The following is a 20,531-nucleotide window of genomic DNA, read 5'->3' as shown; positions in this document are numbered from 1 at the left end:
AACAGCAGAACAACTGGGGAATGACTGGTCACTATGACACACACTGACCACCAGGGGGCAGACGCTCAATGCAGGAGCTGCCCCCCTGGTGGTCAGTGCCGCTCCCCACAGGGGGAGCTCTGCTTCAGCCACCAAAGCCAGGGCTGACAAGCTGCCCAGTACAGCGGTGGTGGTGGGAGCCTCTCCCGCCTCCTCTGCAGCGCTAAAGGATGTCCAACTGCAGCTTAGGCCTGCTCCCCCACTGGCAAGTGGACATCCCCCCGAGGCTCCCGGGCTGCCAGAGGGATGTCTGATTGCCAGCTTAGGGCCCAATCCCCCCGGGGAGCGGGCCCCCCCCCCCCCCCCGAGCGCACAAATTTTTGTGCACAGGGCCTCTAGTAAAGAAAGAAATCATTACCAACTTATTAGGCTTCTCTACTGTTCAATAAGCTTATGCCACAAATGTGGCTAACTTGGCTATCTTTTAGGCCTTTTTACATAATCACTAGAGGCCCGGTGCACAAATTCATGGGGTCCGGCCAGCACACCCCAATGGGGACCGATCGGGCCCAGCTGGCCAGGAGGAGGGGCCAGCCGGCCCTGCCCCTGGTCGAAATCTGGTTGAACTTCCAGTCAAGGGGACAATTTGCATATTAGGCTTTTATTATATAGGATGTACCACATGTTAAAATACTAGTTGCTTTGTGTTTCAAAGATGTTTACACAAATGCAGAAACAAAATTGGAATTATAGTCTAAAAATTAAATCTAGCTGCTAGTAGCTCAACAGCTCTATCTTCTTGCTGGAATCTCCAACCCCCTCCCTCAAGCACACACAACCCCTACCCTTCCCACACAGTAACATAACACAAGAAAATATGTTAAGTGTACATCATACATTTATTACCAACAACCCTCTCAACTCCAAAATTGGGCACAGGGATTAAAAATAAAAATTCATTGCACTACTTAGTAAAGCATTACTAGTAACTTTCATAAAAAATGTACAAACTTTGTTAAAAATTTATCAAGCCTTCAAATGATTTGGTTACAGATATTTATAATACATACATTTAAAACTATGTTAACTGATACAATGGAATATGATTTGAGGAAATGACTCAGCAAATGATTCCAAAAAACACCCCTGTAAGCTTTCATAATCTGAAACAAACAGCAAAATGAGGTAACCCAATGTACAACAGGGGGAAAATAGGTTCCTAATGAAGGCCTAAAGACATATATGAAAAATATCCGCACAAGTGAATTATAGATCTCATTCAAAATATTTAAGAGGCCCAAATTTAAGAATCTTAACAAATCACATTTGAGAGAGTGTATAAAATCTAAATATGCTTCCACATTTTTAAAATTTTGCTTAAAAAAGAAGAAAAATCAGGACAGAAAATCCTAATGAGATCTCGATACCTGGAGGCCTTGACTTACTTCTTGTTTTGTTGTTTTGGGGGGTAGGGTGGGGGTGGCTGGCGGGAAAAAAAAATCAAAGATGATAATTCATGTCAAAAACAAAAAACCCCAAAACAAAACCCCATAGTAGAGTTAAGATGGTAAAGCCAATATTATTTTAGGAGGAAAGAGGAAGAAGGCAACAAACCAACATCTGCCTGCTATCTGGTGCATCACCCAAGGTGACAACAGCTGGAACAAATCAACTGCTCTTTCTCTTTTGCTAGCCACAAAGCTGCTCATTTTGGTGAGTCTGAGCTGGTTCAGAGCACATGCATGTATACTCCTAATATGTACTAACCACTTAATAAGCAAGTCTGCACACATCTCTAAGAGGCCATGCAAAGAAAAGACATTCCCAAAGAGATCAGTCACAAGAGCCAACAATTCAGAATTTTACCAATAGACCCTGCTGCCTCCTAAATTGCCAACTGCCTCTCAAAATTTTACTGGGAAAGGGATATAATGACAAGAATTCATTGTCAGAGGGAAGGAAGGAAGAGCTACTTTTCCTAGTCATTAGTACAATGTGCCTTGTTAATTAGGTATCTATATAAATTAGAAAAAGTGCTTTACTTGCATGCTTCAATAAAATGAATACTGAGTGTAGTAGTGTTATGTTAGATCTGTACAGATAAAAAATTTTTTGCAGCTATATAAAAGAGTATGTGTAAGATGGGCTTTTGCCATTTTAAACATGATTTTTTTTAATTAAAAAAAATAAAGAGTAAACTCTACGTGATTTGTAATGTAGCTGATTATTATGCCAATAATTTTGGTCTTGAACAAACTTTTTATTCATCAGGAATAGGTGGGGGATATCCTAATGATTTAAAAGTAACATGTGCGTTTTATCACTGTTTAGATGTATTTATGATGCACTGACAAATTTAAGGGCAAACAGAAAGTATGCAAAATTCTATTTGTATGACTAGAGGCAACAGTGTCTGGAAAAGGGCAAAATTGTGCTTCCGTGTCAATTGACTTTACTGAACTCTAAGCTGTGATGAGCTTATAGAGATTTCAAGGGAAGGCAAGTAGCATGGCAGTAATAAGTAGTTAACACTGTCTGAGTAGAAGACCAACACAGAGCCAACTGAAAGCTGAGTGAGGCTGGCAGCAAATCATCACAATCCTGACTGGAACTACACAGCTTGTGCTACTGCAAAGCAATGACATCAACCGCAGGGAAGAGGCAGGCAATGCTGAGCACACAAAGAATGAGAGAGGAATCTAAACACTGCTGGAAAACTGAATTTAAACAATCTGCATTATGCTCAATAAATCTATTAAAAAAACCCACACAGCTATGTATTGAAATATTTCAGATCAACTAAATGAAGGTCAATTCCTGTTTTACAGCATTATTTTTTATACAAAAATCATATCTTCATTTATACTGCAAGTATTTTGGACACCTGTTATATAATATTTTTCTCATTCAAACAAAACAAAAAGGAAAACAATAAAACATCAAAGCACATCAGGTCTAAGGAACTAGAGCTGTCACAGCACTTGATCCATCCTGGAATAGAGGGTTTTGATGAGAAGCACATTTACTGAGAGAACTAGACAACTTTCAGAATTGGAGCTTGGCAGGTGAATTAACACAAACAGAAATACAGTTTTCTTAAAACAACTTAGTTGCCCATGGGAGCTTGAACAAAGAACATATACCAGAAATCAAGCTGAGTTAGCTAACAGATTTTGTTCTGTTGGAAGTCAAGGAAGTGAGACTTCATGGGACCAGTGGTATTCTTAGAAATATATTACTCAAATATCTTCAGAATAGACTACAAATCTAAACATTAAAAAAAAAAAATCACAAGTACTTCCTGTAAGAAGCTTACTGGAAATGTAAAGGAAAAAACAGTATCAACATTCAAATCATTGATTGAAATGCTAATATTGCTAACTGACGATGTATGATATTGCACCTTCTTTTTGGAAACAGCAAGTTGGAGATTTAAAAAGTTTTCAGAACAGAATAAAAAGATCAGGTTCATGGAGTGAGATCTGTTACACCTTTTTTTCTTAAGTGACCCACTTGGACCACCAGTGAAGAAAAGGTGACAGCTGCCTGAAGCAGAGGAAGGCGGCTTTTCTCATTCCATTCATTGGGAGGGAAGGGGATGGAGTATTCAATGCTTGTAATTGATGCACCCTTAGCAATCAGTGTGCAACAGCAAACACAAGGGGGAAAAAAAAACCAGTGTACAGTACTAGTGCTGTTTAAATAACACACCAGATTATACATTGCAGCATAATTAAAACTACACACACATTCTTGGTACATGCTGGTATATAGGATCTCATACACACATTAGCTACCATGCCTGCACACAAGTAGTTACACATTCTCTCTCACACACACAGAGATACATTTATCACCAACAGCCATACGTTGCATTCATTTCCACTCACAGTTTCTGAAGGCTCTATATAAGGTAGATTGCTATTCATCTGGAGCTACCACTTCTTATAAAAGCACATGCTAAAAGATCACGTCCACTGTAATCTTGCAGCAACACTCGGAATGATCACACAAAAACCAGGGAATGTTAGTGCACACACAAAATTAAGCTAAAGAAAAAGTCTTTGGAGTTCCAATCACACGGTTAGTATAACAATCCCATAATTATGAAGACTAATTGTAAGCTTTTATAGTTGATTAAGTCACACAGTGCAAAGAAAGGTCCATTGACCCTTTTGGTAAAGGGAGGGCTGGAAGCCACACAGATTAAGTTCAATGGATAGTCCGTATATACATGTGATGAGGAACACCCAAACTAAATTTGTGCTCTTAGGTTGGTCATTCTGAATCCCGATGCACTTCTGAAGCATCAGCTCGACAAATTGGGCAAGTACGATTTGCCTACAACACAAAAGAGAAAACTTGTCTGAATTGTGACTTACACAATGAAACATATTAAAAGCAACGGAACTCTTTTTACTTCCCATATAGTTTCTACATTCTTTGTTCTTTGAAGAGGGTACAAAGCAATCATTTAATCTGTCTTTTAAAAATACCCCATTAAATCTCAAAAAACTAATAACCTATGATTGACTTTTTTGGTTTTATTTTTGATTAATTTTTTTAAAGGGTCTACCTTCACCATATAGACATTATCCATAATCAGTTCAGACAAATTTAATTAACTGGTTTAAAAAACTCCATCTCAACAAATGACACCACATTTGCTGAGTTGCTAAAGCCAGCAACATAGGCATCCACCTGCTCTCTTTCTACAATCCATATTCATCAAATATTCTAATTTCTTTATTATAACAGCTTTCAAATCAGTACTTTTCTTTTAATTGCCACTATTTGTTCTGTGTATGGCTCAGAACATCCTTATTCCATCTTCCTGACTCTCAGAAATTATTCCTTGTAGTCCATTCTCTAAACAATGGCCAGTGATCTTTCTAACACACAATCTCACTCATCTCTCTTCCACATCACTTTCAAGGTATCTCACACTTTACAGTGACTTCACAATAAGCTGGTCACTGGTTACATTTCTGAACATCTGTCTCTTCTCTTGCCACTAGCATACACTAGTTATCAGCCACATGGAACCTGTGGTTTTCTGATTATTCTCTCTTCTCACATGTCAGGGCTGAGTGTATTTAATGCTTTATTTTTCTAAAAAGTTCAGACTCTTCACCTTCAGGATTCAGTTTGGGCTAAACTGGGTACCCTTAATCTGTGCTCATCTGTCTTCCTCACCAAACTGGGAAGTTATCTAACCCAATATTATTATCTCCTAATGAGAATATTCTAAAAAATTCCCACACAACATAAAGTTAACTAATTTGTGTCCTTTGGACTTAAAAAAATTTTTAATATCTACAAAAGAAAAAAGGGTCAGAATTAAAAGCACTAGAGGTTTGTTCCCATGTAAATCTCTAACAAAGGAGCTCCAGTGAGGTCCCCTTCTAACCTCAGAGGAAAACTGGCATAATGAACCCAGGCCTTACCCCTATATACCATGAGAAAGTTAGGACATCCTTATATAATAAAACCTTAATATGCAAATCGACCGAACGGCAGAACGATAGGTCACTATGATGCGCACTGACCACTAGGGGGCAGACGCTCAACACAGGAGCACCACTCAGCCAGAAGCCAGGCTCAGGGGCTGGCGAGTGAGAGCAGCGGTGGTGAGAGCCTCTCCCGCCTCCACTGCAGGCAGGCGGTAAGGAGTGAGGGGTCCCGGACTGTGAGAGCCCCAGACTGCAAGGGGGGATTGAGCCTGGGCTAGCAGACATCCCCCAAGGGGTCTCTTTGTAGAAAGAGAGCAAGTGGATGCCTATGTTGCTGGCTTTAGCAACTCAGCAAATGGTGGTGTCATTTGTTGAGATGGAGTTTTTTAAAATTCCATATTCCCATTACCCAGACTCAACAATCCATGGCTAATTTTATTTCACCTATTACTGTCTACTTCTAAATACCAGATTATTTTCAAACAAAAATAAAAGCTCTAGTACTCATTATGAAAGACAGATAACCACTTTTCAGGTTTTACAAAATCACTCCCATGATGATTATAGTTCTTTTTAAAAAATATATATATATTTTATTGGTTTTTTACAGAGAGACAGAGTTAGAAACATCGATGAGAGAGAAACATCGATCAGCTGCCTCCTGCACAGCCCCCACTGGGGATATGCCTGCAACCAAGGTACATGCCCTTGACCGGAATCGAACCTGGGACCCTTCAGTCCGCAGGCCGACGCTCTATGCACTGAGCCAAACCGGTTAGGGCTTATAGTTCATTTTTGCTGGCCTTTTCCCTTCATTTTTAGAAATCATATTGAAAGCTGTGTTTGAATTTTACCTCCTTTCCCACCCTCCACCAATGATGGACTTACTCTACATAAAACCATGCTCAATAAAAAAGAAAATTCAATGTTATTCTCTTCTCAGGTGCCATCACTTTACCTTAAGCCATTTGTCGACACACTTGGCATGGAACTCGTGGTTACAGGGTAAAACTCTAAGTAGCTGCCTTGACTCAAAATCACACATGCATACTACACACCTAAAAAAAGCAAAAAGGTCATTTAACCATAAAACCTATTGGTTCTCTGTTTTGTTATGACTACTGAAGCCCCCCCAAAAAACCACTTACCATCTCACTTATCAAAATGTCATTTAAATTTTAAGACACACACACACAAAAATCATGATATTAAGACATGCAGTAAAAGTGCTTTTCTTTACTGAGAAATCATCAGGAAAATCTCTGGTTTAACATCCAAGCTAGTCTTTTTTTTTTTAATTTTTATTCATTTCAGAAAGGAAGGGAGAGGGAGAGAGAGAGAGAAACATCAATGATGAGAGAGCATCACTGATCAGCTGCCTCCTGCATGCCCCACACTGGGGATTGAGCCCACAACCTGGGCATGTGCCCTTGACTGGAATCGAACCAGGACCCTCCAGTATACAGGCCAATGCTCTATCCACTGAGTCAAACCGGCTAGGGCCCAAGCTAGTCTTAACACATTGCGGACCAGTGGTTTCATTGCTAGCTTTACCCAGTGGCCATCTAAGTTTCTATTGAACGAGTACAAAAAATGTTTTACATAAATGTTAAAGGCACGCTTTAAAATTAAATACCATTGCATTTTGAAGTTATTTATTACATGTCCTTACAAGCTAATATCTTTTTAAAGTATTCTCGTGATTGGCCACAAGCCTTCGAATAGAAAACACGGGAATTCTCATGATCCATCTGCAATGTGTAAATACCAAAAGTACTATGATAGTCAATAAAGGGGTGCTAGAACTGGATAGTATTATGCAAGTTGGACTATTACCTCACACAATACACAAAAATTAACTAAAAAATGGAGCAAAGGCCTAAATGTAAAAGCTAAAAATTATAAAATCTTAGAAGAAAACACAGGAGTAAATCTTCGTGACTTCCAAGTACGCAATGGTTTGAGATACTGAAAGCACAAGAAACAAAAATAGATAGGTAAATGGCACAGAGGTGTAGATGGTGGTGACCTGCCTCCCATGATGAAGTCAGACAACAATTACATGTTAACAGATGACCTTCTTCCTCTCCTGTACCTCCGATCTCCCCTCCCTCTGATGACTCAGCCAACACACCATCACCACCACCTCTCAGCCAGTTCCAATGTGCTCTCAGTTTTCCCAATGCTGATAAGTTAAACTACATTGTACATATATTATTTCTACTTTGTATAGACTGTGTACTTATCATATCATTCTTGCTTTTACTGTATGTTAGTGTTACTTTATGTTTTATGTTTTTTGGTATAATTTGGTAGGTTATTTTTTGGAGCTATGAATGCTAAAAAATTTTTCCATATAGATTAATGGTAACTGCTTCTTCACTTCATGTCATTTGGTTTATGAAAGGCTCTACTTTTGGAGCAAGGAAAATCTGTACATAAATGTTCACAGCAGTATTATTAATACTAGACAAAATGTGGAAACAACCCAAATGTTCAATTGAGGAAAGGACAAACAAGATCTAGTGTGTCCATACAATCAAATATTACTTGGCCATAAATAGGAATGAAATACTGATACAAGCTATGACATGATGAACCTTGAACACAAGCTAAGTGAAAGAAGCCAGATTAAAAAGACCATCCTATCTAATAAAGAGGGAATATGCAAATTGACCATCACAAAGATGGTGGCGCCCATAGCCACAAGATGGCAGTGCCCAGTCTCAGCTCCGCCAGAGTCCCCCAGTCCTTTCAGCCCTGCCAGAGAGGTGGCAGGCTCGTGGTGTGGCTGGACCTGCCCTCAGCCCCTCAGGACCGGCCTGAGACGCAGGTAAGCCTCGGATGTCAGCTGCCCCGCCACCCAGGGTAGGCCTGAGGCGCAGGCAAGCCTTGGATGGGTGGCTGTCCAGCCGCCCAAGGCCACCCGAGGCTCAGGTAACCAGGGCTGACCAAGGTTTGCGCTGCCGGCAGTGGCAACAGCAGAGGTGTGATGGGGGCATCGCCTCCCGCCCCTAAAGGCTCCTGGACTGTGAGAGGGCACAGGCTGGGCTGAGGAACCTCCCCCTCCAGTGCATGAATTTTCATGCACCGGGCCTCTAGTATATTATATGACCCCATTTATGTGAAATGTCCAGAATAGGTACCTCTATAGAGATTTTTTAAAAAATTAGTTGGGGTTTGTGCCAGGGTGAAGAGGATTGGAAAGAAATGGGGAATGGCTGCTAATGAGTAACGAGTTTCTTTTTGGGGTGATGAAAATGGTATAAATTTGCTTGTGAAGATGTTTGCAAAACACTGAATATACTAAGAATCACTATAAATGTGAATTATATCTCAGTAGAGTTGCTATAAAGAAGATACTATAAAAAGCAGAATCTTTAGGTAAAAACTTTGAACTTTAATTGTATGAGACTTTAATCATATATAAAATATTACAGTTTGAATCAGAGACCATAAAATTTACAGGCAACCTAAAAATCCAGAACAGCACTGTCCAATAAAATTTTCTGAAGTGACGGAAATGTTCTACATCTTTCAATACAGCATCACTAGCTAGTGTTACTAAGAAACTTAACTTTCAATTTTATTTAATTTAAGCAGCCCCATGTGACTAGCTGCTACCTAACTAGACAACATAGGCCAAGATTATGAAATAGAGGTTACTTTATCAAGTTATCTATGGCTCTCATGCTTTTATTTCATAAAGATAGAAAAGAAAATTTAACAGAGCGATATCAGAAAAATGTACTTACAAAGTCTGTTCTGACTGGTGGTTGTTAGGATTGAACCGATATGAAGGAAGTTGTTCAATATCTGCTTTAGTCAGTCCTCGTGGCTTAGCTTCTCCTAGTCGCTCTGCCAGGTTTAAAAGGGCCTGTTGTGGAAAAGGAAATATACTTTAACTTTCTTTAAATTTTTCTATAGCAGTAATTTTTTAAAAAACTACTTTTATTGTGGAAAAATTTAAATACATACTAAAGAAGAGGTACAGTATAATGAAATTCCATATTCCCATCACCCAGGCTCAATAATCCATGGCTAATTTTATTTCACCTATTACTGTCTACTTCTAAATACCAGATTATTTTCAAACAAAACTAAAACATGGTATTTCATTAATAAAATAGTTCTGTATGTATTTTTAAAACAGTCTGTCAACTTCAGCACTTTTGACATTTTGGGCTGGATAACTTTTATTGGGGGGGGGCTGTCCTGTGCACTGTAGGATGTTTAGCAGCATCTCTGCTAAAGGCCAGTAACACCCTCCCACCCAGTTGTAACAATCAAAAATGTCTTCATATGTTGCTAAATATCCTCCTGGGGATAAAACTATCCCCAAGTTGAACACCACCACTCTAAAAAAGGAAAGATTTTTTAAAAGGGAATAAATCACATCATCATCATCACACCTTATAATTCTTTGTCAAATGTCTGACTGTTTCAATTACTTTCAAAACACTTTTAAAAATAGTTTATTCAAATCACAATCCAAATAAATCCATCTGTTCCCATTGCTTGATACTGTCTCAAGTATCTTTTTTAAATTTTGTATTTATTGAAGAAAACAGGTCAATGGCCTGTAGAAATTCTCAGTCTGAATTTTGTTGACTGAACCACCCCACCCTGACTTGAGTTTTCTTGTCCCCTGTATTTCCTATAAATTGGTGGATTTGAGTATTCAATCATAGCTTACCACACCTAATTGTCATGTTAGCAGCCACTGATGGAACACTGCCTAGGTTCATTTATTCATTAAAGATGGTAAAATGGTAATATTCTAATTCTATCATTCTTTCTTCATTTATTAGATGAAATACTTCTATACTGAGCAACTGCCCCATACCAAATTGCATTCAGTAGTATAAATTATATATAAAGTGCAGGATGAATAAGACCACTGAGTGTGTTTTCTTAAGTATCACTATGAATTCATGAATATTAGCATAGTTGATGTTTCAATATATCGCAGCTATTATGCTTACTGGTTTTATAAGTACCTCCTTTCTCCCAGTTTTCAATGGCTCTAATTATTCATTTGCTTTATCCTAAAATCAGGCAGCCCTTTGTGTGCTGCTTTCCCCCTTTAAAGGCTGCCACAGGGTTAAGAGAATGGGTAACAAAGAAATGATGACAGATGAGAGAACAAATAATTTCTAAAAAAAAAATCTCAATAACTAATGGTATATGTTTTAATATCATGACACTGCTTTTGGTACAGCTTCATTTGGAGAATTAGGTCACCTAAAATTGCTTCCCCTTTGTGAACATGAATGCCCCTAAGTTCTTCTAAATGCTAGACAAGTTGTTAAATTGGTGCTGATTACAATTAGCATATAAAATTTATGATATAGCTTATCTATATTTATACCTCTACTATATAATAAGACACTTAGGTCAACTAACACAAATATGACAATTATATTCAATAAAATGTTCATTAAGCCCTTATTGAAAGGAGAATGTAATGATAACCAAGCTCTCAACAAGATAACTGAAGGCACAACATGATCATTACATATGGTTTTATAAGAACAAAAAGGAGGGAGAGAGACATTTAGATCTGATAATGGACTAGAAATGGCTTTCATAGAAGTAGTTTCAAAATGTAGAGGAAGGGGTAAAAATAATTAGGCAGAAGGATCAAGGGGAGTAAAAGCACACAGGCAAGAATGTATAGGGTAGACTAAAAAAATGGTGAAAACTCTGGACTAGGGAGTGTTGTAGGTGTGCACACTATTGAGATAAAAGAAAAGCAAGCACGATTTTCTTGGTTGAATTAAAGTGTGACTTTGCAGAAGATCAAACATATTCAATCCAAAATACAGTCTAGAAAGGATTCCAATGCTAAGTACAAAATATCTTCCCTACACTGGGATAGTATCACTGTTTTTCCATTGATATATGTATATAATTTGTTCAATGAAAAGCTGTCCTTTCAGTAGCATGAAAGAAGACTCAATTTCAGTACCTAAAAGAATACCTAAAAGAGAACCAACTCCTTTCCTTACCGCTCTGTACAAAACTAACATAGTGTTCTAGAAACAAAATCAGGAAATTACTACAGCCTCTTTCTCAAGAATCTGGGAATGGAAGCCAAAGGACACTGCAGTGTGATTACATATGTAGAAAGAAAGTGATATAATGGCATTCTGAAAACTACAGAAGAATATAGCATTTGGCCTGATCTCTTCCACACGCATTTAAAAAACAAATCAAAGATGCTTTAAGATTGTTTGTGTGTGAGATCTCTCCTCCCTCTCCCCAGGTTCAGTTCACCTAAAAAAAAAAAAAAAAAAAAAAAAAAAAAAAAAAAGTGTCCCAGCACAGATGTCCCAATTAACGATGGTTTGGCTTACGATTTTTCCACTTCACAATGGTGCAAAAGCAACATGCATTCATTAGAAACCAGGTAGGCTAAGCTATGATGTTCAGTAGGTTAAATGCATTTCAATTTATGATATTTTCAACTTACAATGGATTTATCAGGACGTAACCCCATCATAAGCCAAGGAGCATCTGTATTCATACTGTATAAATAGAAACTACGTGAGGCTGGGGTGAGAAAGATAGCTGGCAGTATCAAAACCAAGTCATACATACAGTCACTCACATTCAACATACCCAAATCCGAATTTGCCTTCCAACCCCTAAACTGCACCTCCTATTCCTATCTTCAAATACTATAACATCAACATCATCTAAATTAGATGATGTCATCTACCTGACCTACTGTCATCTTCTGCCTTCTTTGTGGGCTACTACAGTTTTTGTAGAGCATCTTCTTTTGCAACCCTCCCACTCACACCCCTAACTCTACTGTTGATTCAAATGTTAAAAATGTCTCTGAAGATGTACTTTTTTCTATTTGCAGTTCCTATAGTTCGAAACTTGCATGGTTTTATAATTTATTGCCTGACCTATTAAATAAGTTTCCCCACCACCAACTTCTTAACCTCTCCCATCTATTCCTTCATGCTACTAGCAGAGTTCTGACTCATACAAGTAGAGATCCATTAGCACCAAAAAATGTAGCGGCTCCTTCATCCCATAATATTCAAAATTCTGTCCATTCTCTAGCAGGACACTCAAGGACAACCAGTCAAGCTTTCCAATCAAATCTCACGTTAGCCACAGACTATATGCAATTCCTCAAGAATATCCAGCACTTCCCTGCTTCAACCTTATGCACGAAAACGTTTTCCCATTCTTCAAGAATCAGCTCAAACACTTCTGAATTCCACAAAATCTTTGAGAACATCAATTTATAATTCACTGTTTTCTCATTTACATTCTCTCATAGGAGTTGAGTTGTATGTAACTCTAATAGAGTACCAAAAGTCTCTCTCTTTATCAGAGCTGTGTGGTACATGACAAAATATCCTTAAGGATGCTGAACACTTCTTTCAAACATATTTGTATCTTGAAATGTACAAAGGATTCACTTAATAATGTTTAATTAGATGAATGAGTTGAGTATTACAGTGCTTTTTATGCACACAATATTCCCCAACTTAATTCAAAGTTCACCTACTCACCTCGTAATTTTCTACTTCTCCATCTTCCACATCCAATTCAAAGCTGAAAGTTGGGCCTACTGCAGGTGGCACTGGAAGCATTGATCTGCAGTGAAAATAACCAACACTAGCATTGATACATTACTACATTACTTCAGTGAACAGGAAAAACAAAGTCCAGTGGTATAGGGACAAATGGCTGGGGTCAATCAGTGGCAACCCTTTAAAAAAAAACTGACTTCACTAACAATAAACAAAAACTGACACTTAAAAAATATCATTTACAATTGCATAAAATCACATAAAATATTTGGAATGAATTCAACAAAACATATGTAAGACCTACACAATAAAAACTGCAAAAATACTGTAAGGATAAACTTAAAAAGAATAGAGAAATATGCTGTGTAAGTTAACTGACTAGACGAGTCAATATTAAGATGTCAATTTTCTCCCCAACTGATCTATAGATTTCATGTAATCCCTACCAAAATCCTCAGCAAGCCCTTTATAAAGTAGAAACTAATTTGATTTAAAAATTTATATGGCTCACACAAAAGACTTTAGATCATTTCAGAACTAAGTTGGGAGACTTATCCTATCTGATTTAAGACTTACAATAGAGCTACAATGATCAAAATAGTGTAAAATAGGCACATGACCTTAAAGACAACATTTCCTAGCTTTCCTAGCAGTTAATTATAGACATAAGACTACATTCTGGCCCATGGGATTTGGCAGGAGTAATACATGGAACTTCTAGGAAGTATTCCTGAGAGGAGGCAGGTAGGCAAAGAGATCCACTTTCATTTTTACTGGCTAGAATGCTGACTTAATAGCTGGAACCTGAGGAGCCATTTTAGATCGAGGAAGCCATAGGATGGCAGAACCATTCCTCAGAGTTATGGGACTAAACAAATCATATCTGAATTGCCTACTTCTGGACTTCATTACATGAGAGAGAAATAAAGATATATTTAACCCATGAGTGCTTCTGCTACAAACTTAATTCTAACAGAGTATTTATTTTCCTTTTTTTAAATTAAAAAAACATCAAATTGTTGATCCATTCACTTATGCATTTATTGGTTGCTTCTTTCACGTGCCCTGACTGGGGATCTAACCTGCAACCTTGGGGTATTGGGACAACGCTCTAACCAGCCAGGACCTCTAACAGAGTATTTATAAGACATAGAAATAACTTCTCTTTCTCTCTTCCACTGAGAGAAACAGCAGTATCAAAAGCTGGATAATCAAAGAAGATGGCAAGTGATGCCAGTTGTAAAAGTAGCAAAAATTTTAAACTTTCCTACCTTTAGATTTGGTAAACCTATTTTATGGCTCAAGATTTCTTTCCCCCCCACTTCTCTCTTGTCATTGACTCTTCTCTTTCACCCTTAAATAGCCCCATACCCAACCACTAACATTAAATACAAACAAATATTTAACACTCTAAATTATACACCACATAGAAGATCCTCATAAAAGAAAGAGAATCTCAAGAATGCCAAATTTAGAACTCATTAAAATAAGAAAGAACTTACAACACATATGGTAATAAGCTGGGATGATAAGGGGGAGGTGGTATTGGCTGCTGGGATCGATATCTACTTCGTCCTGTGAGCCTCCGGGGCATAAATGGAGGATAAGGCTGTAGGAGAAAAAAATGTTTAGACAATTTAAGATCATTTTACTTTTATAAATATTTAATGTCAAAGTCTCTTAAAAAAACCCAAAACAACCAACAACCTAGAAAGTTCTTTACTATTCAAGTGGTATTTAATATTTCTTAAATGTTCACATGGATGCAATGACTAGTTTAAAACATCTGTATATTTCTAAATACACTTTTCCAACACCAATACATTCAAAATTCTAAACATGTAGAGTTACATTGAAATAACTCAAAACAAGTTACCAAAGCAAATAATAACATTGAATGAAAACTTACTACTCCAAAGGACACCTCTTGATGCAGAGGATCATGTGCTAAGAACTGCAAAGGAGCAGATGGGGGTAATGTTGGGGGATGGGCTGAAGAAGGGTAAGTGAAACCTCCTACTGGAAGATGTTCTCCTAAGAGTTCCACTTCGTTTTCTATCCTTTGCAGAGGCTGAGGGGGGAAAAAGAAACTAATGTACTTCCAGTGTTTAAATACTGCGGTATAATAATAAAAATCACACACACACCCAATATTTTTGAAGTCATACATTTCTTGATGTTCACATGAACCTACATTTATACATGTGGACATACATAGTAAAATCTTCCTGCCTTTAATTGAATTTCAATAAGAAAGTTTTTGAAATATGTCATTAAACATTTCCATTTAATTGACTAGACATATCAATTAAAAGATACATTTATTTTACTATTTCAACCTTCTCTTAAGAGAAGGAAAGTCAAAAAGTCATGTAGTAAGCCAACTGCATGGCTAAAATTACAACACATAGGATACACTGACCTACTGTGGATACACAGGATTTTCAGACACTTAACTCTTAACATGAAATCGAACACGGTGTATATCCATTTATAAATCAAAACAGAGCTAAATGAGATAAGATACAGTAGGCATTACGCTACAGTAGAAAGTTTATGGGCTTTGGCATTAGATTCTTGGCATTGTCACTATCATTGTGACTTATGTAAATTACTTAATTGGAACTTCAATATTGTCATCTATAGAACTGACACGTCCATAGCCTATTTCAAAAGTGTGTTGTAATCACTGAGACAATGTCCAAGTAACACATAGAACACATAGTGTATGTAAAGCAATAGCATGTGGGATTAAAAAAAAATAGCTTACTGAATATAATTCACATACTGTAAAATTCACCATAAGGGGGAGTACAAGTCATTGGAGTACAAGTCATTTTTGTATATTCACCACTAATTCCAGAACATTCCTACCCCCCCCCCCCCAAAAAAAAACAACAAACCCCATGCCCATTAGTAGTTAGGTCTGCTATCCATTTCTCCTCAATCCTCCCCAAGGTTCTGGACAACCATTAATATCTACCTTCATTTCTATAGATTTGCCTATTCTGGAATTTCGCATATACAGAATCATGTAATATTGTGGCCCTGGTATCTGGCTTCTTTCATTTAGCATTATGTTTTCAAGGTTTATCCATCTTATAGTTTGTGTGTCATACCTCACTCCTTTTTGTGGTTGAATAATAATCTACTGTATAGATACACCATACTTTGCTTATTCATTATCACTTGATAGACATTTGCACTGTTTCTATTTGTTGGCTATTAGGAATAATGCTGCAGTTCCTTTCACAGGACTAAAATCTTCCACTCTAATCATTTCCATATGTTCTCTTTCCTATTCTCTTAATGTATGATTCAGATGTTCAACTTGGCTGTCCAAAACACAAGTGGGCCTTCTTCCTGTGCTCTTCCTTCCATTTATACAGTACTTACCTCCTCCAGACCCCTAAAATAATATGCCTCTCAGCTATATTCCAGTCCCAGGGCAGAATTAACTATGTTAACAGACTATCTCATCTACCTTTTTGTGAGAACACAATAGAAAACAAGCCTCCAATAAAACCAATTGAGGCTCAGAGGGTTACTTTACTTGCATAAGTGAATATTATCCTAACAAGTATAAACAATTTTATAATATTTTCACTTCCATTTTAGAAATACATTAAAGGAAAAAAACAAGAAAACTGACTTTTTCTTCACATTTACTTCATGAAAGATTACAGATACGAAGGAACAAATTGAAATCAGACAAGTGACATAAAATAACTAGAAAAATTTAAGAAACCAAGGTAATTCTCGGCTCATTTATCTATATGAATTTGTATGTCTTTGAAGTCCTTAATTCGTTTAAGAACCAGAAGAATGGTTAAGGGAGAGAGATCAACCAAAGGACTTATATGCATGCATATAAGCATAACCAATGGATACAGACACCAGGGGTTGAGGGCATGAGTGGGGAGGTGGGAGGTAATGGGGAGTGGTAATTGGGGGGGGGGGGGGTAAGGACACATATGTAATACTTTAATCAATAAAGAAAAAAAGAACCAGAAGAATGCCCAAGTTATAATTTTTAAATGGTAACAATTTACATCTACTAAATTAATCTACCTTTTAAGTCTAAACATCCTGTGAATATTAAAGACATAAAAGTAGAAATACCTACCGATCGTGATTGCTGTGTTTGGAAAGGGACAAACTGGCCTGGTGGTGGCAAATGAGGATGATGATGAGGAGAAAGGTGAGGAGGATGTAAAAGAAATGGATCACTAGAAATAAGGGGTGGGGAATGCAGCATATGGTACTGGTAAGTGCTGAACTGAACAGGCTTGCAGCATCTGTAAGAGAAATTGTTATTTTCTTGTTGAAGGTATCAGAATACATAATTAAAACAAAACAAAACTCTTTACAGTGAGATAGATAGGTTATTGCCACGTCCCCCAAAATGTTTTATAAACCTATATCAGTGGTCGGCAAACTGCGGCTCGCGAGCCACATGCGGCTGTTTCGCCCCTTGAGTGTGGCTCTTCCACAAAATACCCGACTTCTGCGCATGGGCCACGAAGTTTCAATCGCACTGTCCGTGCGTGCCCGCACGTGGTATTTTGTGGAAGAGCCACACTCAAGGGGCCAAAGAGCCGCATGTGGCTTGCAAGCCACAGTTTGCCGACCACTGACCTATATTAATAAAATACTAGTGTATGTTTATCTCTATTAGTAAAATACTGGTAACTAGTAATTATTCTGTATTTTATACAGTTCTTACAAATCAGTCAAAACACCCAACTTTTACTTTAGTCTTATTAACAAGTATGAAATGGGAGAAAAACAGAGGAATCTCTCTCTACTTTAAGATGCAGTGGATACTGCTTTCCAAGAAGCTCTCTTTGGAAATTTTTTATTTCTAAGATTTTTTTTATTTATAGGAGCCCAATTCACAACTAAGTGATTTAAGGTCTCTCAATATTTTAAGTCTGCTGACTTAGCACACTGGTTCCATAATCTTGATTGAGAAATCAAGCTTGGGTAAATTAATGTTAAAATGGGTTGGTATTTGTATATAGGTGTTCCTTTTAATCTCATATTCAAACAAAGGTTTAGGGTTGTATTAATATATTTAGTGAAGTACTTTACTTTGAAAACATAATTGACCCTTTGGGTCATTTAAATCCCTTGGATTTCAGCAATCTCATTTGTGAAATATGGAGGCTGGACTAGGGGTGGGGGTGGTATTGGTAGATTCAAAGATAAAGTTTAAGTTTAAGAGGCAGAAAGAAGTGGGTGGAAATCTCTGTTCTCTCATACTGTCTCTATTAAGCAAGTCATTTTCATTTCATCATCTAGAAAACGGGATACCATTTTTATCACAGACTTCCTATAGTGAGGAATAAAAAGACCAAGCATTCAACGTACCTGTCAAAACCCAGTAAGTGCTGAGACTATTACTGCTGATCACTAACTAGACTTTATTACTAACTAGTCTGATATCCTATGTTAATAATCCAAGGCTAACCTAAATTAAGATTTAATTATAAACTGTGCTGATATATGAAGGAACATGCTTTGACCTTCAGGATATCCAAATATGTACAATTTAATTAATGTAAAAACATACCAAATTTTAAAGCTAATTTATTAAACTGTTACTATAACAAAGCTATTGAGATAGCCATTGCAACAAAATAGCCTTTTTTAGTTGGGAGTGAAAAGCTACAGAAGCCAGTCTCTTAAGTTTTGTTTACTTACATAACACACGTAGCCATTCTACAGAGGAGTGCCCAGACTTACCGGAGGAGGCACACTACAGACAGGGAGGTGCTGTCCACTGAAAACCACAGAGCATCCTGGGACCTGCTGTGTACTGCATGCAGGGATGTGCTGGCCTGTGCAGAGCGGAATCCCATGTGGTGCCACTGTTGTTACTGTATAAGAAACAGGGACGGTGCCCTGATGGAGCTATTAGGAAAGAAAAGCAAAATGTTAGAATTTTAACTGTTTGAATAAAACATCAACTATTAAAAATCAAAACCTGGTCATTTATTGATTCTCCTCAGAGGCACAGTTTTCATAATGTACTTTTCCAACAGTTTCAACTAAACTATTATTTGTCATTGGATAGAAAAGTTGTCGTTTCAAAAGCAGTTTATGATGCCCACAGAACTGGGACTAAACTCTTCTCCCAAAAAGCTATCCTAAAAAGTCCAGGAAAAAAAATGAAATGCTGTATTAACTCTTCTACACTGCTGAAAACTCTTCTAAAGAGAAAATCTGGAAAACCAAGATGGCGGCATAGGTAGACACCGGAGATTGCTGCCTCGCACAACCACTTCAAATATACAACTAAAAGACGGAATGGACATTATCCAGAACCACAGGAAGGCTGGCTGAGTGGAAATTCTACAACTAGAAGGAAAGAGAAAAGCATACCAAGACTCAGAGGAGGTGCGGTGCGGAAGTAAAATACAGAAGTACAGAGGCGCATGCGGAGAGGGCTGGCGGCTGAGGACACTGTTGTCTTTTTCAATTGGGAGGGAGTCTCAAGCTCTGAGCTCCAGTTCCGGGCGAGTCTCTGGGGACCCAGACTCATACGGGAGAAACGGGACTGTCTGGCATCGGTTGGAACTCGAGGGCAGCTTTCTCTCGGAGGTGCTTGCAGCGATTGCCGGGACACTGAGAAGCACGGCCTCTGAGGGCAGGACTGAGAGCAGCCATAACTGCTCGCTCCACCCTGTTGATCCCCTGGGACCCCGCCCCGTCCAAGCCATGCAGGGAGGCTTTTGCATATGAAAGGCCTGGCCCTTTGCAATCTGATAATTACCTAACAAACTGCAGCTGGCCCAAGGCCCTAGGGCAACTTGCATTGCGTCACTGCTGGCTCCTGCTGGGTAGCCTCAGGCAAAGGCTAGATTAGCACCTCCTTAGAGATCCAGGAGCCAGTGTGCCCTGTGGTCAGAGTGGGACCATCCAGATTGCAGCTCCTCAGATCCATAAAGGACACACTCAGGGGGCAGACTCAGTGAGCACCAAAGCCCCACTGAAGCAAGTCTTGCCCTGGAGGGGTGTCTCCAGCACAGAAGTTCTCCCACTGCAGACACAGCTGATTCTCACAGCCAATTGGCCTGAAGGCCAATTCCTCCCAGTGTTACCTACAACAGTCAAGGCTTAACTACAACAAGTCTGTGCACAAAGCCCACAAGGGGGTGCACCAAGAGTGTCTACCTCAGGTAATTGGGGAGGCTGAGCCACTGGGCCCTATAGGACACCAAGCACAGAAAGCCACTCTATCAACACAGCGAAGCATAAAAAAATGCGGAGACAAAGAAACAGGACACAAATGACAGAAATGGAGGAAAGCAAACTACTGGATATAGAGTTCAAAACCACACTTTTAAGGCTTTTCAAGAATTTTCTAGAAACCGCCGATAAACTTAATGAGACCCTCAAGAAATCTAATGAGACCCTCGAGGTTGTGATAAAGGACCCACTAGGAAATTAAGCATACACTGACTGAAATAAAGAATATTATACAGACTCCCACAGCAGACCAGAGGATCACAAGAATCAAGTCAAAGATTTGAAA

General features: G+C 38.3%; 1 protein-coding gene across 1 annotated transcript in view; it reads right to left on the bottom strand.

Annotated features, from left to right (window-relative positions):
• Positions 1-855: 855 nt before the first annotated feature.
• Positions 856-20,531, bottom strand: part of RNF38 (ring finger protein 38) — a 67,045-nt gene continuing 47,369 nt past the window's right edge. Inside the window, 9 exon segments of the mRNA XM_014468047.1 lie at positions 856-4,320; positions 6,391-6,490; positions 9,188-9,309; positions 12,971-13,055; positions 14,494-14,600; positions 14,901-15,062; positions 17,118-17,237; positions 17,239-17,289; positions 18,740-18,907. Coding sequence (XP_014323533.1) covers positions 4,258-4,320; positions 6,391-6,490; positions 9,188-9,309; positions 12,971-13,055; positions 14,494-14,600; positions 14,901-15,062; positions 17,118-17,237; positions 17,239-17,289; positions 18,740-18,907 — 978 coding nt within the window. The 3' untranslated portion in view covers positions 856-4,257.

This window comes from Myotis lucifugus, unplaced genomic scaffold (genome assembly GCF_000147115.1).
Source record: "Myotis lucifugus unplaced genomic scaffold, Myoluc2.0 scaffold_424, whole genome shotgun sequence".
In the NCBI taxonomy this organism is placed as follows: domain Eukaryota; kingdom Metazoa; phylum Chordata; class Mammalia; order Chiroptera; family Vespertilionidae; genus Myotis; species Myotis lucifugus.
This window is presented reverse-complemented; position numbering and strand designations above follow the sequence as displayed.